Genomic DNA, 23,249 nt, shown 5'->3' with positions numbered 1-23,249 from the left:
TTCAAAGAGAGGCTGTCATATGTAAATCTGTGAATCACACTGGGACAGTCACATCACAGGGTGTGTGTGTTTCCTGTGGCTGGGAAAACCTTTGGTCTGTTCCAGGTGCAGCATACCTCATTGATGATCCACACACGCACACACAGACACTGGCCAAGTATCCAAGCTCTCAGAGCGCGTTTTCAGTCTAATGAGAGAATGGCAGAGTTTCAGGAGGTTTCTTGGATCAGAGGTGACTTTAGGAAGAGGTACTCCACTCCGTTATCACATGACAGCTTTGATCCCTGGCCATTTCAACTACTGAGAATATTCTACACTGATGTGAAAGCATTGTGGGGAATGTAATAATATGAATACATTTTACTGCGATAATGTGAGCTATAATATGTCCCTAAAAGCGGCCAATTTCTGTCTTTTAATTCGACTCTCCATTCTTTTCAAAATCTCTTTAATCTAAAATGAGTCTGCAAAACAACATTTCTCAGCATTCCCTATGGTACAAAGCAGGCCGGCCTGATATTATAGAACAATTTATTAGATATCATGTTACAGAAAGCACAGGTGGACGGGCCAACAGTCAGAATGACGGGTGGATGGACAGATAAAAGGATGAATGAAAGGACACACACAACACACATAGCACACATAACACACACACAACACACATAACACACACAGAGAGATATGAAAGAGTATGACCTTTCACGAGAGCGTCTTGATCTACCTACATAGTAAACACAATGTACAATGTTTCCATTATGATTGTGGTAGAAGCCGAATGTGTGCTGAAAGCATTCCCCCATCCGTATGACTGCAGCTTGGCCCTGTAGAGTAATCAGAGTAAATAGAATTATACAGCCAGAGTGCCCAGTAATCACTTTGTGTTGAACTAGATGCTAGTGTAGAGTATAGTATATCAGGGAGACTCGATCAGATTAACTGTTACCTGTATTGCCCTTGCATAACAAGGGCAATGCAATCATTTTAATGACTTCCAATTGCTTGTAAACTATTTTCCAAAGGACAAAAATATCATACAGATGAAAAGTGAATTTCACTTTTGACAAAAGGCTATATTGCTGACTCGAGGTACAGCTGATGGAAACATATGTATCTGGTATTGATGTCATTACGCTAAATAATGCAGTCAATCATTTAAGGATGAGTGGGATGGCCGGGCTTTTGAATAAATGTTTTACATGGAAAAAGTGGGAAGCAAGTTAGGCCCCCCAAAAATATTTTGTTCACCAAGTCAAATGAATTTATTGTGTTATAAGTTTCATAATGCTTGTATATTAATCAAAGTAGATAATTGTTCTATATATCACTTGGGGTCTCTATGAGCTTCAATATGAGGTCCTATACCTAGTATGAAAGTGCATTCTTGTAGCTGTGTGGTCAAAGTATATATAGTCAAAGTGTTTGCGTTGGGGTAAGTTAAGCTAATGGTTGAGGCAATGGCAAGTTTAGCGAATTGCAATTTTTTCTCCCAGGTGTAGTAATGCAAGACATTATCGCTGGGATATGAGGTGACAGAAGGGCCTGGCCAATGTTAAAAATGTTTGTGAGGTGTTAAAAGAGCAAATGCGATTGTGTTGAATTGTGTTTGGAAAATAAAGATGAGCATGGTTTTAAAAAGGGAGTGGCAATATTTTGTTCAGTACAGAAATGTGTCGGCAGCTTAACTTACCCTGCCCCGTGGCTCAATTTACCCCATACCTAGGGTAAGGTGTGCCAAGAGACCCCTTTTTTGGACAAGGTATGTTTTCAAAACTGTGATGTTTACATGCATTCTGATTATTTCCAGGATACACAACATCCTGAAATATATGTAGATATCTTTGCTAGAAAGAATACTATATTTCACTTGAAGGAGTGATGCTGAATGTAAAAAATGTCAGTGTTGTCTATCAGAGCTGATGAATGCAGAGGCAGTGTGTGTGTGCCTTTCTGTCTCATTAAAGACAGGATTAACCTGTAGGGGGTCTCACTGTACCCCTCCAACTGCCCCAAACCGCGACTAGGTCACTGAAGAAGGCCTCCACAGAGACATGTTTTATTAACAGACGTCAGTGTTAATATCTCTAGTGTTCATGGTGATGTGATTTTCAACCGAGCCATGACAGCTCAGCAGGCTGGGTTTATTATCATGTTGTAAATTAATCAACATGATCAACATGCAACACAAGTCACAAAATAATCATATTGAGTTGTAATGAAGCAGCAACATCGAACCGGTATGTAATTTGTGCTGACTAAAATATATGAATCTAATGTGGTTTCAGTAGGTAGGTCATTATTCAAATACAAAATACAAACAATAGAGTTATGCATCTTTGACCCTGGTAGTTAGTTGTCCTTTCTTACTCGTCTCTCCACTTTACACAATTATTTGACAGCAGTGCCACCTGCTGTTGTATTCTCTCTCTGTACTCTACCACAGCTGAATCAGAGAAGAAGACAGTGATTAGAGAAGGTAATAAAACATGTGGGGGGAAAAAGTCTCTAACACATTTTGGAACTTTGTGAGTGACACTTCACATTCTAAAACACCACAACAATGGACTCCTCAGTTCTACGAATATTTGAATTCTATGTGTTGAATGTGCCATCACACAACCTGTAGAATGGCATAGAGACAATGACCACCATTACAGTCTATCTGTAATAAAAAATTGAAAACAAATAAAAATAAAAATGCATGAAATGAAATGTATGCAATCGCTACTGTAAGTCGCTCTGGATAAGAGCGTCTGCTAAATGACTAAAATGTAAAATGTAAATGTCATTAAATGAGCATCTTTCCCCAGTTTGACTATAATAGCTAGTCAGGAGATATTTGGTCAGGATGCTCTGTCGTGACTGGTGCAGAGAACCTGTTAGGTGAGTAGAGGTGACACATTAGTCTTCCTGTGCTGTCTGGTTCTGACTAGAGTGAGTACAGCTATGACCGGAAGTGACATATTCGTAGCAGGTTAGCAGAATTTAGGATACTAAGACTAAGGTTAGGGTTAGCCAAAATGCTCTACTAACCTGTCACAAAAAGTCACTTTTGCTTGAATCTGTACTCCTTTTAGTCACAACCGTGCTATCTACCTGTGTACTATAAACCTAACTTTATTGTGTTGTTATTTTTTTTCCATCAGGAAAGTGACTGGTGGTGGTGGGTCTGGACAACACAGGGAAGACCACTATAATCACAGATCTACAGGGTGGTGAGCCTCTCTCTCATACAGTAACATCAACATTATTCTCGCATAGGCTTACAGTTGAGATTCTTCACCCAATAATAAAAGTCTGACGGGTATGAAAACTTCAGGCTTTGGTATTGGGGTCATCTATCCCTTTAACAGCTGTGACAAGAGACTAGAGACTGTTGTGTCGTCTGCTTCAGTCCACCACAGCTCCTGCGATCTGGGCTTCATCCAGTCTGATTTAGCACTGGCTATAAAACACAACAATGACAGATAACTGGACTGACCACAGATGGTAATTCTCTCAGACACACTTTGATTTTCCTCAGCCTGTCCGACTGTGAGTAACTCAACCAGGGATAAACTTGTTTTTTCTGTACTATTTGATACAGAACTTTCAGATGTGAACAAAATGTTGTGCTTCCTGTTGTACTTCTCCCTGTAACCACTTGGTGGCAGGGTTGTTACTCCAAAACAGTTTCATGTACTCCTAATGATGAATAGGGGATGGTGGTAGAAAGTGGCTAAGTAGGTATACATAGACCAGAGAAGGGTGATATGTCCTTGAGATGTTTCCACAACTTCATTGGAGTCAACCTGTGGTAAATTCAATTGATTGGACATGATTTGGAAAGGCACACACCTGTCTATATAAGATCCTACAGTAGACAGTGCATGTCAGAGAAAAAAATAAGCCTATTAGGTCAAAGGAATTGTCCGTAGGGCTCCGAGACAGGATTGTGTGGAGGCACAGATCTGGGGAAGGGTACCAAAAATGTTTTGCAGCATTGAAGGTCCCCAAGAACACGCCTGACCAAACTGAGCAATCGGGAGAGAAGGGCCTTGGTCTGGGAAGTGACCAAGAACCCGATGGTCACTCTGACAGAGCTCCAGAGTTCCTCTGTTGAGATGGGAGAACCTTCCAGAAGGACAACCATCTCTGCAGCACTCCACCAATCAGGCCTATTTGATAGAGTGGCCAGACGGAAGCCACTCCTCAGTAAAAAGCACATGACAGCCAGCTTGGAGTTTGCCAAAAGGCACCTAAAGGATTCTCAGACCATGAGAAACAAGATTCTATGGTTTGACGACCTGCAAATAGCTGTGCAGCGACGCTCCCAATCCAAACTAACAGAGCTTGAGAGAATCTGCAGGGAAGAATGGGAGAAACTCCCCAAATACAGGTGTGCCAAGCTTGTACCGTCATACCCAAGAAGACTCGAGGCTGTAATCGCTGCCAAAGGAGCTTCAACAAAGCACTGAGTAAAATGGTCAGATTTTTTGTAAAGTTTTTTTATTTTTAATACATTTGCAAAAAAATCTAAAAACCTGTTTTCGCTTTGTCATTATGGAGTATTGTGTGTAGATTGATGAGGAAGAAAATCTATTTAATTAATTTTAGAATAAGGCTGTAACGTAATAAAATGTGGAAAAAGTCAAGGGGTTTGAATACCTTCGGAAAGCATTGTGTGTCCTGTTCAGCTGTGTTAGAGCTGACCCACCTTTCTACATGTGTTGATATCATCCGTGTGCCCTGCAGTGTGTATCTAGACACATCCTGTTCTATGATATCAGTTAATTGAACCTGTTGTACCAGTCAGGTCCATGCACACCCTGTCCTCTGTGTAGACTCTGACATCAGACACCTGTGTCCACTGTTGACGCGTGCGCACACACACGCACAAGCACAAACACACACACACTATACTTGTGAAGAATTTTGGGGATCAACAATTGATTCCCATTCAAAATCCTATTTTCCCTAACCTTAACCCTTACCCTAACCCTAACCTTGACCCTAACCTTAATCCCTAACCCTAACCCTAAACCTAACGCTTAGCCCTAAACTTAAACCTAACCTCTAACCCTAATTTTAACCCAAACCGTAATTCTAACCATAACCCCAAAGCCTAAAATAGCTTTTTACAAGTGATGACCGTCAAAATATCTCCACTTCTCTGAATTTTAGTTAGTTTACTATTCTTGAGGACTTGATAAACACACACACACGAACGTGTCCCCCATACTGGGCCATATACTTGTGACCGGGCATTTCCCCTGTGTTCACTGTGAGACATATCGGTATTTAATGAAGAACACTCCCACACTGCTGCTGCTATGACAAAGCACAGTGACACATTGAAATGTGTCATAGTTTCACCTAACACAGGATGTTTGTTCACAGTCAGAGTTTTAATCTTGATGTCTTTGTCTGAAAGCCATCTTCTGAAATGTTAAATGGCCTTAACAAAATAAAAAGTTATCAAACATATAACCACAATGAAATAACGTAATCCACAATGAGATTTTGAAATATAACAGATTTTCCATTGAGCCTGCCTGATTTGAAGTGAAACTCACAGGTAAATGCATGCATATGTACAGTACAAGGCAAATGTTTAGACACACCTAATCAATCAAGGGGTTTTCTTTATTTTGACTATTTTCTTACATTGTAGAATAATAGTGAAGACATCAAAACCATGAAATATCACATATGGAATCATGTAGTAACCAAAAAAGTGTTAGACAAATATTTATATTTTAGATTCTTCAAAGTAGCCATCCTTTGCCTTGATGACAGCTTTGTACACTCTTGGCATTCTCTCAACCAGCTTCACCTGGAATGCTTTTCCAACCATTTTGAAGGAGTTTCCACATATGCTGAGCACTTATTTGCTGCTTTTTCCAACTCATCCCAAACCATCTCAATTGGGTGGAGGTCTGGTGATTGTGGAGGCCAGGTCATCTGAAAAACAAATGATAGTCCCACTAAGCGCAAACCAGATGGGTTGGCGTATCGCTGCAGAATGCTATGGTAGACATGCTGGTTAAGTGTGCCTTGAATTCTAAATAAATCACTGACAGTGTCATGAGCAAAACACCCACACACCATCACACCTCCCATTCCATACTTCATGGTGGGAACCACAAACCACACATGCGGAGATCATCTGTTCACCGACTCTGCGTCTCACAAAGACACGGCGGTTGGAAACAAAAATCTCAAATTTGTACTCTTCAGACCAAAGGACAGATTTCCACCGGTCTAATGTCCATTGCCTGTGTTTCTTGGCCCAAGCAGGTCTCTTATTCTTATTGGTGTCCTTTAGTAGTGGTTTCTTTGCAGCAATTCGACCACGAAGACCTGATTCATGCAGTCTCCTCTGAACAGTTGATGTTGAGATGTGTCTGTTACTTGAATTCTGTGAAGCAGTTATTTGGCCTGCAATTTCTGAGGCTGGTAACTCATATGAACTTATCCTCTGTAGCAGATGGAATTCTGGATCTTCCTTTCCTGTGGCGTTCCTCATCATGGCGCTTGAGGGTTTTTGCGATTGCTCTTGAAGAAATTTTAAAAGTTCTTTACATTTTCTGGATTGACTGACCTCAGGTCTTAAACTAATGATGGACTGCCATTTCTCTTTGCTTATTTGAGCTGTTCTTGCCATAATATTGGCTCAACCTCATTAAGAAGGAAAGAAATTCGACAAATTAACTTTTAAGAAGGCACACTCGTTAATTGAAATGCATTCCAGGTGACTACCTCATGAAGCTGGTTGAGAGAATGCCAACAGTGTGCAAAGCTGTAATAAAGGCAAAGGGTGGCTACTTTGAAGAATTTCAAATATAAAATATATTTTGATTTGTTTAGCACTTTTTACTACATGTTATTTCATAGTTTTGATGTCTTCACTATTATTCTACAATGTAGAAAATAGTACGCATAAAGAAAACCCCTTGAATGAGTAAGTGTGTTCAAACTTTTGACTGGTATTGTCTATACACACAAAGTTTGAGTAAATACAAAAACTAGCATGAGTTGTAATACAACAGTTCATGAAAGTAACATCCAATCTGTCTCCACATTGTGAATGCTTCTGTCCAGTTAAACAGTCTTGCTGGTTCTCAAAGTGTGTTCTGTCTTGAGTTAATCAGTCCTTCAGTAGTCCATCAGGAGTGGAGAAATAATCCCACTCTGCTTCAATTGCACATCCTCTTAGAATCCTATTATTCATGGGTGATTTCTGACCACTGTAAGCAGTTGATTTTTGCATCCATGATTCTTATAAGTGAAATGCCACCTGTTGACTCTCCACACCAGAATTCTTCCTCTCCCCATCTGAAAAACCTCTAGGGGCATCTCCAGTCTCCAGTCTTTCCTCTATGTGCATCACCTCCAGGGGCAGCAACAGCAGCACAGCCTCCTCAAAGGGTTCTTTTTCTTGTACCTGGCAGCCATTTTAAACTTCTCGTTACTGATGGTGACATAGTCCTGTGTCTTCTCTACGCTGGTCTGGATGTGGTCTATGTAGTCTCCCTGCTCCTCCACCAACATAAAGACATCCATGAACAGATCTCTCAGCTCTTTCATGTTGCTCTCCAGATTCACCAGCTCCTATAGTAGTTACAGAACAGATTAGGACTGAACATTAGTCAAGGAGTTGTCTGAATGGACAGTGAAATTGGTCTAAATTAGAGCCAACATTAGTGTTTGTCTGTCACAGACATACGAGGCCTACTGTAGTTCTCCCTTACTGAGGGATTTCAAAGTGTTCTCTTTGCTTAGATAACATAGTCTCGCATTCTCTTACTCATCATAACTTTTATATGTTAATGTCATCACACTTACCTTGTGTCTCTGCTCGATCTCAGACAGCTTAGAGCGTGTGATGCGTTCATTGTTGAGGAGGTTCTGGTTAAACACCTCCCACTTCCCCGCAGCAACCATTTCGTCCACTTCCTCCTCGGTGACGTCGCGACCAGACACCTCCAGCTGACGGATGATGAAGTGTTTACACCGCTCCTGTTTACTGAGAATGGAGTCGTTGTACAAACGCATCACCTAGGAGTGATAAAAGAGGAAAAAATACTTTAGACCAGAAACAGCCATTTCTGTTCACTGTTAGCTGAGCTAGCGCTAGCGGATATTCAAGAAGGCTACCATGTGCAAACTAAAGTCAACAAATATTTTTACGCTAACGTGTATGTGTTATTGAACACATCAGAAAAACACCATTGAAATAAAAGGTTTTGGAGTAATAACTTTTGTTTTGGAGTAATAACTTTTGGAGTAATAACTTTTGGAGAGTGACCTGCTGGAATCGTCTGTGTAGCGCTGCGTGTTGGGAGCGTTGGATGCGTGTAGTGGCTGTAGCTAGTCCCTGTAGGCCTTCTAAACTCTGTGCCTTCTTGAAGAGGGCGTCCAGCCGTCTGTGGATGCTCTCTGCCTGCAGCTTGATGTCCCTCGTCACACTGCTCTCCTTTTTCATCACACTGAAACGACGCATGGCTGCCACCAGGCTCCTTTGTTGCTGGCTAAACTTCTTCACCTGGGGAGAAGGAGAAGAGGATTCAGTCAAACTATAAATGAACAGCAAGGATTTATAGAGCATCCTTCCACCTCCGGAATTCACCACAGTATTCTCATGGACATTAAGTTGCAGTCCAACTAAGGTGCAGGCTTTGAGGATCAAATGGTGTATACCACTCTTAGGAGGAATATGTAAGATCACTCACCTCGGTCTCTAGCTCAGTGATGTCCCCGCGGATATGCTGAGCCTCGGACAGGAAGTTGTCCAGGACTGGTTCCTCCTCAAACACCACAGCCTGCTGCGGGGTGGCGAAACTAACCCACGCTGGATCATCTGGGTCAGCGTCTTCCTCAGGGAATGGGGTCTCATCTGCCTTGTTTCTTGCCTCCCGGAACTCCTGGGCTCTCTGACGCAGCTCCTCCAGACGGTCCCTCATGGTCAAAGTGGAGTTCCCTCAGGAGGACAGCCGAACCTGTCAGTTGAGGCCTTTTGGTAAAGTTATCACCACAGAACAGAGCCTAATCAATTTTAGAATAAGGCTGTAACATAGCAAAATATGTAAAAGTCAAGGGGTCTGGATACTTTCCGAATACACTGTTTATGGTTTCTCCAAATATTGTTGGTATGCCTAAAGAGAAGACCAAAACACTGTTTTGAACAAAGCCGTTTCAGTCAACACTTTTTACCAGGTGACCTTTCCTTTCTTGTTCATCCCATTGAATCATCATTACAATGAGGAACTCAAAGATCGTATGAGGTAAATATGTACATTGGTGTGTCCACTTTGAACTGGAATCGCGTCTATCTTCACTTTGTTTGTTTATAGCATCACAACCCTGCTAGCACATTTGGTTTCTTGGAAGTTGTGGGAACGTATGTTTTTGGTTTCACATTGATTGTGGGAACAAATCCATAAGTTTCCTGAAAAGTAAAATGGAACGTTTTTTAAACATTATGAGAAAAGAAGTGAAAATGTTGCATCCACTGGGAATGCTTATTTTTAGGTTGCAGGGAGGTACTGAGAACATCTTAGGTTTTATTAATGCCCTGAGGTTATTTAGACATTTTTTAATAACTTCCTTGAAACTTTCAAAAACACTGTTAGCATATTTGGGGTTAACTTTTTTGAAGCACAGATAGGACACATGGAAATGTTTTTCCTTAGCCATTAATCACGCAAACATTTTTTTTGTTTTTTTGGTGACAAGACACAGCATCAGTGAAATTCAAACCTTTAACCTTCTGTTTTTATCCATGGTCTACTGTGCCACCAGGATGGAACTAGCATACCATGTTTTTTTTAAGCATACAAAGCTGTTCATTTTAGTCTATTGAAACAGACCCCATTTCAAAGGAAACAAACACTCATTAAGATCAGATGTGACCAACTAGTGGGCGCGCTCAATTCCCCTGAACATACGTATCAAGATTGAGGATAGAGAGAGTTTTGTTGATGCTTAGAATAGAAGATTGGCCTCTATGTTTTTAAATAACATTCTTAGAATGTTATCTGAAAGTTACAAAAGTTTTATTGTGGTTTTGAAGGAAGGTTCCTTAATGTTCTTGGAACAAGTTGATAGAACCAAGAGGAAACCTGTAGGAAAAGTTAGGCTGAAGTATTGAAATTCCCATAGAAGAACGTTGTTTCTTAATGTTCTCTGAACTATTTGAGAACATTCCCAATGTCAAACCAGTTTGAGAGCGTTCCTAAAATATTACCAAAATTGAAATGAAATGTAACCATGTTCGAATTTTTAGGAAACTTTCTGTTAATGTAATGAAATACCAATAAATAAGGTTTTTTGTCATAATTCCTTAAGAGTGCTGAGAATGTTCCCAAGCCAACTAACCTGCACCCTTCCCAGAAAGTTGTGTGAAGGTTGTAATCATAATAACATAGGATAACCATGCTCTCACTGAGCTCTAAGAAACATATGGTTCTCAGAATGTTACGTACTAGCTGAGAAGCTCTTCTATAGTTAATGCATAGATAAAATGCACATTCCTGAGAAATTCCTTAAGCTCTTTGGTCCACTAAGCTACAAGTAGTCTTTGTGGCTTAGGATGGCAGGGAGAGATGGATGGGCACAACGTTTATCTGCAGCCCCAGTGAATCTACTTCAGCTTTGCTTCCCATGAGAAGTTCTCTTGTTTATGTTTTTGCTGCAAGCCATTTCCCTTCACTAGTACTTCTCCCTGACATAACGATATAATGAGAGCGCTCAGAGAAGTGACCTTTTAATACATGCACACACACACACACACACACACACACACACACACACACACACACACACACACACACACACACACACACGCACACACACACACACACACACACACACACACACACACACACACACACACACAGCTAGACAGCAGAAAATTATGATTATTATAACAGTTTGTAGGTTTCATTAGTTTATTCTGAAGCGTATATATACCGCGTTTCCTATTTTCTAATGCAGGGTCTGGATAGTTAGGAGGACCCCCAGCTAGCACATAACGTTCTGGGAACTATGTTTCTTAGAGCTTGGCGAGAGCGTGGTTGTCCTATGGTTATTTAGCGGACAGCCTTCACAAAACCTTCTGGGATTGGTGCAGGATAGTTGCTTGACTTAGGAACATTCACAGCACATTTAAGGAACTTGACAAAAACATTTATTTTCTTTGTTATTTTATTAATTTAACCTTATTGTTGTCTTTGGGGTCAAAATTGACCTGCCACTATGTTTAACAGCAGAGAAAATCCCCTTATTGATATTTTTCAACTTCAAATTTGATGACTTTTCCTAGAGTGACCCCAACATTAGAAAAAGTGAAACATCGCCTTTGTTCATATTTCCTTGAAAGCTGTACAGCACCAGGGTACAAAGATTGTCTTAGGGTCATTTTTGACCCAGCAGTTATAAAATAATTTACACACCACAAAAACCACAAAGACATACACACACACACACACACACAATGAGAAATTGAGATTATGTGTGCTACTGATTGAACTCAGTCAGCAGCTCTTGAAGAGGAAGTTCACCATGGTTGGCACAGTTAGAAACGACAAGCCTGAGCTCCCCCCTGCACTCCTCGCAACAAGGGGGAGAGAGGCCTTCTCATCAAAGTTTGCCTTCACCCCCACCACCACTCTAGTTTCTTACCTCCCAAAGAGGAACAAGAATGTGGTCCTTCTGAGCACACTGCACAAAACGACTGAGATCAGTGATCGTGAGGACAGGAAGCCAGCCATCATCCTGGACTACAACCACAACAAACAAGGCGTGGACAACTTGGACAAGGTGATTGGACCTTACAGCTGCAGGAGGATGACTGCCCGCTGGCCCCCGGTCATCTTCCATAACATCATTGAAGTGTCCTCATACAATGCCTTCGTGATATGGAACAAGATCAACCCTACCTGGATGCCTGATAAGCAGAACAAGAGGAGGGTGTTCCTGGAGCAGCTGGGAAAGGCACTTGTAACCCCACACACTCAAAGAAGGGAGTGCCTCCCCCGCACAGCAGCCTCTGCAGTGCTTGTGAAAGCTGTTCAGGGGGCTGAATCTTGTCCTGATCCACCTGAGGCTGCAGCTGGGGCAGGCAAGATGAAGAGATCCCAATTCTGCCCCCCAAAGAAGGACTGTAAAACAAATACTATGTGCTGCACATGTGACAAATACATCTGCAAAGTCCATGCACACACATTTGCATACTGTCCTACATGTGCTAATTAGAGTTGATTGATTTATGTTCTTCATATTTTTGTTTTGGATCTATTATCTTATTTTATTCTTAATTATTGTTGTTGTTTATACACCTTGTGGGAGAAGACTAGTATTTTGTAGTTGAATTCCTCATTGTACAGTATATAAGAATATATCACTATGTTGCCAAAAAAGTTTGACTGTTATTGTTTCCCTTCAAAGAAATGCATTCAAAACTAAATTCAGCACATTTATGCTACTTTCTTAAGCTATACAAGTGCTATCTCTTTCTAAAAAATGTATGTTTACATCTATGCAGTACCTTTAGCAATAATAATAATAAACCTCTACTTTAGTAAAGAAAACAATTATGACAGGTGTGTTGCAATAAAAACGATTGGGGTCCACTGATTAAATGCAGTCTTTCTGCATTGTGAAGAGGGAAAACACAGATATTCACAAAGTTTGTGATGAATGACAGGTTGTTTCTTCATGCAAAATAGATTTGGGGTTTAAAATTCAATTAAGCTGCTTTATTTTGGAGGTTTAATGAAGGCGGGTCATTTTTGACCCTCAGGACAAGGGGAGTATACAGAATGTTAAGACTACACAAGGAATAACAGAACGTTTCTTAACAGTTCAAACATGGTTAGATTTAATAATCCATCCACCTGACAGGTGTGGCATATCAAGAATCGTATTTAACAGAATGATCATTACACAGGTGCACCTTGTGCTGGAGACAATAAAAGGCCACTCAACACAATGCCACAGATGTCTCAAGTTTTGAGGGAGCGTGCAATTGGAATGCTGACTGCAGAAATGTCCACCAGAGCTGCCTCCAAGGTCGTTTTAGAGAATTTGGTAGTACGTCCAACCGGCCTCACAACCGCAGACCACGTGTATGTCATCAGTGGTTTGCTGATGTCAACATTGTGAACAGAGTGCGCCATAATGGTGGTGCGGTTATGGTATGGCTAGGCATAAGCTACGGACAACGAACACAATAGCATTTTATCGATGGCAATTGGAATGCACAAAAACACTGTGACGAGATCCTAAGGCCCATTGTGAGGCCTATTATTTTTTAAGGTATCTGTGACCAACATATGCATTTCTGTATTCCCAGTCATGTGAAATGCATAGATTTGGGGCCTAATGAATTTATTTCAATCGAGGGATTTCCTCATATGAACGGTGTCTCATTAAAATCAATGAAATTGTTGCGTGTTGCATTTATATTTTTGTTCAGTTTACATTCCGTTCTCAGCATCAACAAAACTTTCTCTATCCCCCATCTTGTTAAGTGTGTTGATCTTAATGAGTGCTTGTTTCCTTTGAAATGGGGTCTGTTTGTAAAGACAAAAATGAACAGTTTTGTATGCATAAATAAACATAGCATGCCTGCTCCAGCCTGGTGGCATGGTGGACTGATTCCATGATTAATGCCTAAGCACATGCATTTCCATGTGTCCTATCTGTGTTTTGAGTTCAAAACAGTTAAACTAAGCTAGTAATGTTATTAAAATTCTTATTGAAACATTCAGTGAAAGTTTTTAAGAAAGTTATTCAAAAATCCCCAAATAACCTAGATTTTCCATTAATAAAACCTACCAGGAAAACTTTCAAAGAACCGTAGTAAAACATTCTAAAAATGAACATTCACTGAACAGGCGACATTTTCACTTCCTTTCTCAGAATGTAAAAAAAAATCTGTTTTACCGGTCAGGAAATGTATGGCTTCATTCCCAACCAATGGGAAACCAAAAACGTACATTCCCACAACTTTGAAGGAACCAAATGTGCTAGCTGGGCCTGAACTGTTTGGAAGGGTGGTGTCACGTCCTGACCATAGTAAGATGTTATTTTCTATGGTAGAGTAGGTCAGGGCTTGACAGGGGGTGTTTATGTTTTTCTATGTCTTGTATTTCTATGTTTAAGTTCTAGTTTTTCTATTTCTATGTTGTTGTTTTTTTGGGTTGATCTCCAATTGGAGGCAGCTGGTCCTCGTTGTCTCTAATTGGAGATCATATTTAAGTAAGGGTTTTTCTTCCTGGGTTTAGTGGGTGATTATCTTTTGAGTAGTGTTTGTTTTCTCTCTGTGTCACGGTTTGTTGTTTTTGTAAATGCAGTTATTTTGTGTATTGCAAAAGTTTCACGGATTTATTAAAATGTGGAACTACAACCACGCTGCACTTTGGTCCGATCCTTTCGACAGCCGTGACAGGTGGAGTGAACAGAATGTGTGTTTTGAATGAAATGTAGTATAGGAATCACAGACCATCCAATTACCGGATGGATTACAAAAAGGAAAGCCCATAAAAAACTTTTGTTTGTGTGTGTGTGTGTGTGTGTGTGTGTGTGTGTGTGGGTGTGTGTGTGTGTGTGTCAAAAATAAAGCTGTGTGTATGTGTTTGTGTGGTGTAGCCATTACAATCTCCTCATAGACAGGGCTTATGAATGTAAGTGTGGTCATTGTTCTCTGTGCTTTTAAACGGCAGCAGTGCTAAAGTGGGAGGCCTATTCTAACACAACAGACCTCCTCTGACCTTCTCTAGGCAGGATGTCACATTAATTAAAACTGTAGAATTACAAGGACAAGATCATACATTTACATTCAAGTCAACTTTTAATGGTCGGTCATTGACTTTACCTGCCATAGCCCAAGCAAAGGCCTGTCCGTTCTGGTCATTGTAACTCTATGATTCAAACATTACTCAACCGATTCTAGAGCAATGTGAGATGTTGCCTGAAAACCAGGGCCTCTGTCTGAATGTTGTTATGGTTTGATATGTTCTCTGACTGCTTTCCAAATTTCCATCTGTTCAACTGTCACAGAGTTTGAGGGAACGAACTGTTGACATTCATTTGTCAGCATAATGCAGCTGCTCTGTTGAGGTGAATTGGAAGAAGAAATGTCCTCTTTTGTCAAAACAACTGAGATCATAACAAATGAATTAACATTGAAGCCCAACTTTTTGTGTTCTTGAGAACCTTGAATTCATCTGACAGAGTAATAGTATACAGTGGGTTACATAAGTATTCACCCCATTTGGATTTTGTTGCGTGACAAAGTGGGATTGAAATGGATTTAGTTGTGAGTTTTTGTCATTGATCTACACAAAATACTCCATAATGTCAAAGTGAAAAGAAAATTCTACAAATGTTAGCAAATTAATAAAAGTGTAATAACTCAAATATAGCTGTTGCAAAATGATTCACCCCTTTTTTTTAGGCAAGCCTAAATTAGTTCAGGAGTATTTATTGTCTTACAAATCACATAATAAATGACATGTATTCACTCTGTGTGAAATAATAAGGGTTGACATGATTTTTAAATGACTAGCCCTTCTTCTGTCTCCAATACATACAACATCTGTAGGTCCCTTAGTCAAGTATTGAATTTCAAGCACAGATTCAACTAAATAGACCAGGAAGCTTTTCAAAAGCCTCATAAAGAAAGGCAGTGGTTGGTAGATGGGTAACAATAACAAATCAGACATTGAATATCTATTTTTAAGCATGGTCAAATTAATAATTATGCTGTGGATGATGTATTAAACTGACTAGACAAAACAAAGATACAGTCGCTGTAGGACAGGAAGGAAACTGTTCAGGGATGTCACCATGAGGCCATTGGTGACTTTAAAACAGCTACAGAGTTCAATGGCTGTGAAGGGAGAACACGGGATGGATCAACAATATTGTAGTAAATCCAAAATAGCGACCTAAATGACAGAGTGAAAAGAAGATTTCATATATACAGAATCAAAATATTCTAAAACATGCATCCTGAATGCAACAAGGCACTAAAGTAATACTGTAAAAAAAAACATGGCAAAGGAATAAACTATTTGGCCTAAACGCAAAGCCTTATGTTTTGGGCTAATCCAACACAAGCTGTAATTGCTGCCAAAAGCGTTTCTTTCGACTCAGTGGGGTGAATACTTATTTAATCAAGGTATATTAGTGTTTTATTTTTTATTAATACATTTTTTTTTTAAAACACAGTTAAATTCATTTCAATCCCACTTTGTAATGCAACAAAATGTGAAAAAATCCAAGGGGGGTGATACCCACGGTACACTTAAGAAAATACAGTGTGGACACCCCTTCAAATTTGTAAATTCAGCTATTTCAGCCACACCGTTGCTGACAAGGTGTATAAAATCGAGCACACCGCCATGTAATCTCCATAGACAAACATTGGCAGTAGAATGGCCCGTACTGAAGAGCTCAGTGACTTTCAAGTTGGCACCGTCATAGGATGCCACATTTCCAACAAAGTCAGTTCATAAAATGTCTCCCCTGCTAGACCTGCCCCGGTCAACTGTAAGTGCTGTTATTGTGAAGTGGAAACATCTAGGAACAACAATGGCTCAGCCGCAAAGTGGTAGGCCACACAAGCTCACGGAACGGGACCGGCGAGAGCTGAAGCGCGCAGCGTGTAAAAATCATCTCTCCTCGGTTGCAACACTCACTACCGAGTTAAGGAAGCAACTTCAGCACAATAACTGTTCATTGAGAGCTTCATGAAATGGGTTTCCATGGCTGAGCAGCCACACAAGCCTAAGATCAAAATGTGCTATGCCAAGCGTCGGCTGGATTGGTGTAAACCTCGCCGCCATTGGACTCTGAAATGATGAATCACGCTTCACCATCGTACAAATCTGGGTTTGGCGGATGCCAGGAGAACGCTACCTACCCCAATGCATAGTGCCGACTGTAAAGTTTGGTGAAGGAGGAATAAGGGTCTGGAGATTTTTTTTCTGGTTCGGGCTAGGCCCCTTAGTTCCAGTGAAGGGAAATCTTAACGCTACAGCATGCAATGCCATTCTAGATGATCCCATGCTTCCAACTTGGTGGCAACAGTTTGGGGAAGACGCTTTCCTGTTTCAGCATGACAATGCCCCCATGCACAAAGCGAGGTCCGTACAGAAAGGGTTTGTCGAGATCATTGTGGAAGAACTTGACTGATCTGCAAAGAGCCTGACCTCAACCCCATCGAACACCTTTGGGATGAATTGTAATGCTGACTGCGAACCAGGCCTAATCACCTAACATCAGTGCCTGACCTCACTAATGATCTTGTGGCTGAATGGAAGCAAGTCCCTGCAGCAATGTTCCAACATCTATTGGAAAGCCTTCCCAGAAGCAGGAAGGCGTGAGTTGTTCTATTTACCTTGTTGTAGTTAGTAGTCCTTGAGGCTTAGAAACTACCCTTTATACTCGACCAGGAATGTAACTGCCACTTTAGCCAAGCCATGGAGAGTGGATTTCTCCATAAAGTATCCATAAAGTTAACAACATGTATATCCCATCCTCCTGAACATAATCCTCATGGCATCTTCTTAGCCCTCCACTTCAAAGACCTGTTAGCTGTAGGACACAGGTGTGCCTGTTCTGTTAGTTTTCCTCTATGTTAGCAGTTAGCCAGAAAACTGCTATAACAGAGGAATAACTTCACTTCCCAGAAAATCTGGTTCTGCCAGTCTGGCCACACCCGTTCTCTCAAGTAGAACTCTCTGTGGCCAATGGGAGAGAAACTGATTAGCCTATCTGAAGAAAGGGAAGGATATTAAGTCAGTGGGAGAAGAGAGAACACATAGGGACAACTCCAACTCCTACTCTACCCCAGGAGCTGCTCAAACAACAGGGAGCCTCATCACAGAACAAATAGAGCTGTAATGTGTAGAACAGCAATGACTCTGAGAGGTATAGAATAAGTTGTTTTAGCTCTATACATTCCATTTCTATGTGTAATGGTGCAGCCTGCCAGCTAAGCCCCTGGTCTGGCCCTATTGTGTTTCTCAGGCTCCAGCGGCTTTACTGAGCATAGCTGGCAAATTGTTTCTGACAAGTCCCGAAATTCCAGGAACGTTTTGGGAGGGAAGGGACATGGTCCTACTCTACACCCTTAGAACGGCTGTTTGAAGAGTGTAGAACAGTTGTCATCAAAAAGATGGTTACCTAAAATAAAACACTTACCAACACTGAATGTTTTTGCTGGATGAAAGCCATATGTGTATGTGATTCATAACCAGCACATGGTGGAGGATGGAATGTCAACCAACAGTAAGACAAAATAAAGCAGAATTATAATTACCTGCTTATACTAAACAGGGGTATTCATCTGCTTTAACTGGCTGAATGACTCATTGCCTAATGTGTAGATGTTATGACAACAAAATAATATTGTGACGTGTGTTGTCAGGTGTGCCATATTCATCTGTCAGCACTAAGAGAGAGAGTGGATAACGGCCCACAACCGAGACCTGATTTGCGTTACCTGACCCATCTCTCTCTCTCGCTCTCTCTCTCTCTCTCTCGCTCTCTCTTTCTCTCACGCTCTCACTCATAGGCTTGCCAATAAGCAGGACCTGTCTGGGGCTCTGGGAGAGGTGGAGCTGATACACCATCTCTCTCTGGAGAAACTGGTCAACAGACACCAATGTCGCTGCCTCATTGTAAGTGTCTCATGCCATAGCATATATTGTTGAAGGCTAAAGGCCAGCTCAGAATGTCTGTAACAGGAACATGCCCTTGTGTTGTTCTTGCAGAAGTTGTGCTCAGCTGTACTTGGCTTAGGGAAGACCCTGGGTAAGTCCATCAGCGAGGGAGTAGAATGGCTACTGGACTACATATTCCATGATTATAAGGCTATTAATGAGCGTGTGCAGATGGATACAGTACATGAGGGCCAGAGAGGAGAACAAGAGAAAAAGAGAAGAGATAGCACGCTAGAAATCTATAGTAAACTGTAGTATACTGTAGAATACTATACCACACACTGTAGTATCACTCGATCATGTGTAGGACTTACTATAGAATGTTGTAGTATATTGTAATATACTATAGTAAATACCATACTATTACCTGCAAAAAAAAGCACTGTCCGCAAATACACTTTTTCACTATAGTAAATAAATACTACAGTATTTCATTTGCATGTACCCTGCCCATTTCCCTCTGCCATATCGCAGTTTGTGCCACCCATAAGTGAGAAACCTACATGCCAAGTATACACCATATATTGTGTTCCCTACTGGTTATAGAAAAGAGCAGAAGCTTTTAACTATCCGTCCAGACCCCGGTTCTACCTACCTACCGGTTTGGGAAAATATGTTCTTTTAGTATTTCTCCTGTAGGTTTCCTGAAGGAGGAAGCCTCCACTTCTATGTCAAAGATAATAAAACAAAAATACTATAGCAAATACTACAGTAATGTCTGCAAAAACACTACAGCAAATACTACAGTATAGTACAGTCCACAAAAACACTACATTAATTACAATAGTATATTACTGTCTGTTTTCTTTTACTAACTTATTTATACTGTAGTTAACTGTAAATACTACAGTATACTGCAGTAAATAATACAGTAAATACTACAGTGTCCACTGTAGTGTTTTTTGCGGACTTTAGTGAATACTACAGTAAAGTCAGCAAAAACACTACAGTGAATACTACTATTACTATTTATACCATTGTATACTATAGTGTTTTTTTCATGTGGGCACTGTAGAAAACAGAATCACTCTCTGGCCCTGTTCTGAAAAACAGCATGGTAGTTACTTGGTCCCTTTCGCCCTTTGATAGGGTTTTGAATACCCCTATTAAATGGATCTCAACAAGTGCATAGGGCCTGTGGATAGGAATAGTTTTTGGACAAGGTCTCACACTGCCTAACAGCCAGGACATAATTCACCGCCTCTCTTGAACCCAGGACCAAAGGCCTAAACTCCCCCAGGATTCTACCAACTCTCCAAACTCTTATTCAATCAAACATTGTAACCCTGGGAATACTCTCATCAATCCATTCTAGAGTCTATCTGCCAGTCTGGGGAGATTTGACCCTTGATCTGGTATTTACTGTAACTCAGACTTATGGTGTGTTCCCTGTCAGTCTGTTGTAATCAATATTTCTGCATGTCTGTGTGTATATCGGAGGAGAGACTGAGGGAGCAGAGGAAGGAGAGGCTGGGAGAGGAGGAGAGGAAAGAAGTGAAATGGAGAGAAAATGAGAAAGGAAAATAGATCAAGAGAATTGAAGAGGGGGCCCTGATTCATCCCGCTGTCAACAGAATACCTCCTTGCATGGATGAGGAAGTGAGCTAAGTTCAATCAGCTGGCAGAAAATAAAAGGGATAAACATCTTTAGGAAATGCCATCAACTGCAGATCTTTATCAAACAGAACACCAGTTAATCATGATGTACCGAAAGTGTCACGTTGTTTAATGATTGGAGACAGGCACAGGAATACATAATAACGGGTTTTAATACTCCACCCAAAAATACAACATGCCATGAAAGGCACGGGGACGAAGCCCAAAACAAACACGTATACAAAAACACAGGGATGTAACCCAAACAAAAGAGCCAGGTTAAACCTCTAATAAATACACGGGACGAGACCCGTAATAACAATACACGGGACGAGACCCGTAATAACAAGTGAACAACAATACACGGGACGAGGCCCGTAATAACAAGTGAACAACAATACACGGGACGAGACCCGTAATAACAAGTGAACAACAATACACGGGACGAGACCCGTAATAACAAGTGAACAACAATACACGGGACGAGACCTGTAATAACAAGTGAACAACAATACACGGGACCTGTAATAACGAGTACACAATACACGCAGCACGAAAGCCGAAACAACAAAGCACAGGTTTGCACAAGACCAACGGACATAGGAACAATAACCCACAAGACAATGGTGAACAGAGGGCACATATATACAATTACTAATCAGGGGAATTGGAATCAGGTGTGCGTAATGAGACAGTTCAGTGATGCCTAAAGGCCGGTGACGTAGACTTACGGAACTGGTGCACGGAATGATCAGCAGTATGGCAGGAATCCGTGACAAAGGGGTTCATCCCTAGTGAACATGTACCATGTCTCTGTTTCTCCAGAGAAGTGAGTGATCTGTATCTCTGTTTCTCCAGAGAAGTGAGTGATCTGTATCTCTGTTTCTCCAGAGAAGTGAGTGATCTTTATCTCTGTTTCTCCAGAGAAGTCAGTGATCTGTATCTCTGTTTCTCCAGAGAAGTGAGTGATCTGTATCTCTGTTTCTCCAGAGAAGTGAGTGATCTGTATCTCTGTTTCTCCAGAGAAGTGAGTGATCTGTATCTCTGTTTCTCCAGAGAAGTGAGTGATCTGTTTCTCCAGAGAAGTGAGTGATCTGTATCTCTGTTTCTCCAGAGAAGTGAGTGATCTGTTTCTCCAGAGAAGTGTGTGATCTGTATCTCTGTTTCTCCAGAGAAGTGAGGGATCTGTATCTCTGTTTCTCCAGAAAAGTTAGTGATCTGTAGAACAGTGTGCCAGAAAGTCAGGCCTATGTAGTACTTCTATGATGGAGCCAGTCACCTCAGTCTCCCTCCAGTCTAAAGGTCCAAACTGGCAATAAAGACTCTCTGCCATGTTAATGTTATGTTTGGTAGATTGTTAGAAGCTATAGTAAAACCAGAAGGAAAACTGAAGTTGCCTATCCTTCAGTACTGTTTACCCAAGCACTTAGTGTACAGTAAACCTGGAGCTCATTGTCCTCTAGTGACAGATGGAGGTTATTCTTTATGTAGTTCACCTGAAAGTCATAGACATACAGTAGATTGTGGCTGTAACTACCCTGAAGTACCATTGGACTCCATTGCGAATAGACTACATCAGTGAGTTCTACATTTAAGGCTCCTACAGGGCAGTACTGATGGATATCTTCACTGTAAATGTCTAGTAGACAAAGTTATTTCCTGCTCTAATTCTATAGTTCAGATCAGGGTGCAGAGCTGCAGTCTTCAGAGGCTACAGTCCTGGAGGGCCACCTGCAATCCTGCTGGTTAGCATTTCTCCCTGGCACTTTGCTGAACAGTTAACGTGGCTGATTGCCAAGTGAGTGCACACACCTGGCATCCCAGGTCTATATTGGTCCCCAGTGTCGAGTGTTGCATCTCCACAGTAGGGGTGGAACAGGAGCCTTTATACAGCTCTGGCCCCAGTAGACCTTCTCCCTCAGATTCCACCTGAGTCCACCTGACTGTACTTCCCACTATCAGCAGAACCAGTAACTGTGTCACTGACCCATACACCTTACAGCCATACCACACACTCAGACTCAAAGCACTGGATAACCTATGCAGATATTTTGTGAGGTAAACCCTCTGGCTGTGTGATTTGTGTTCACCTGGGGAGAGAAAGGTCCACAAGCAGATTAAAAGCCGAGTAAACACACAAACTCCAGCCTCTGCTCTATCTGTGTGCTTGTGATAAAGATCTCCATCTCTCCCTGCTGCTGTGGACCAGGATCTGAAGAGAATGAATAAACAATCCCATGAAGAGGTACATTTCTGTAAACAAAAAAAAACAACTTTCAATTCTGATAATGTATATCTACACCTCTATATAAACCTCTATATACACAGTGGTTCTTCCTTTACAAGTTTGGAGCTTATGGCGCAACCGTTTGTGGTAGAGGGTGGCATATTGTGTTAAATTGTGTCATTCTGGCAACAATGGCTGACACTTTAATAACGTGCCATAGAATTCTGCGGCACCCTGCAAGCTGTGCTGCAGTACACCGCAACATTTAAAGGAAGAACCACTGTACACCTATATAAACACCGCCCCACTACACAAACATATACAGAGAGGGAGAACCATCTCAATACTTCTCAGAGTGGTCACATGTAGGTGCGTACACTGACATAGACTGATCAGATGAATCCAGCTATGATCCCTTATTGATGTCACTTGTTAAATCCACTTCAATTAGTGTAGATGAAGAGACGGGTTAAAGAAGGATTTTTAAGCCTCGAGTCAGTTGAGACATGGATTGGGTATGTGTGCCGTTCAGAGGTTGAACAGGCAAGACAAAAGATGCCTTTGAACGGGGTATGGTAGTAAGTGCCAGGCGCACCGGTTTGAGTGCTCAGCAGTTTTTTGTGTGTATCAAGAATGGTCCACCACCCAAAGGACATCCAGCCAACTTGACACAACTGTGGGAAGCAGTGGAGTCAACATGGGCCAGCATC

The 23,249-nt window shown here is 41.2% G+C and overlaps 1 protein-coding gene and 1 non-coding gene across 4 annotated transcripts; one reads left to right on the top strand and one right to left on the bottom strand.

The window, feature by feature from the left end:
* Positions 1-7,243: 7,243 nt before the first annotated feature.
* Positions 7,244-17,617, bottom strand: stx19 (syntaxin 19). 3 transcript variants are annotated; one of them, XM_029702648.1, is made up of 5 exons: positions 17,390-17,617; positions 8,715-8,995; positions 8,291-8,527; positions 7,828-8,040; positions 7,244-7,593 (listed from the first exon to the last, which is right to left on the bottom strand). In XM_029702648.1, the coding sequence occupies exons 2-5, from the start codon at positions 8,943-8,945 to the stop codon at positions 7,369-7,371; spliced, it is 906 nt and encodes a 301-aa protein (XP_029558508.1). In that variant the 5' UTR covers positions 8,946-8,995; positions 17,390-17,617; the 3' UTR covers positions 7,244-7,368. The 3 variants fall into 3 exon arrangements, with proteins under 3 accessions (XP_029558508.1, XP_029558510.1, XP_029558509.1); XM_029702650.1 differs by having other exon boundaries at positions 8,715-8,985; XM_029702649.1 differs by having other exon boundaries at positions 8,715-8,981.
* A 1,706-nt stretch (positions 17,618-19,323) lies between these two features.
* On the top strand, positions 19,324-19,378 carry LOC115156386 (U7 small nuclear RNA). The gene has a single exon (XR_003868227.1). It is a non-coding gene; the product is annotated as a U7 small nuclear RNA (small nuclear RNA).
* The last annotated feature ends 3,871 nt before the right edge of the window (positions 19,379-23,249 follow it).

The sequence above is a fragment of the Salmo trutta genome, chromosome 20, assembly GCF_901001165.1.
Source record: "Salmo trutta chromosome 20, fSalTru1.1, whole genome shotgun sequence".
NCBI lineage: Eukaryota > Metazoa > Chordata > Actinopteri > Salmoniformes > Salmonidae > Salmo > Salmo trutta.
Note: the sequence above shows the minus strand (reverse complement) of the source record. Positions and strands in the feature narration are given on the sequence as shown.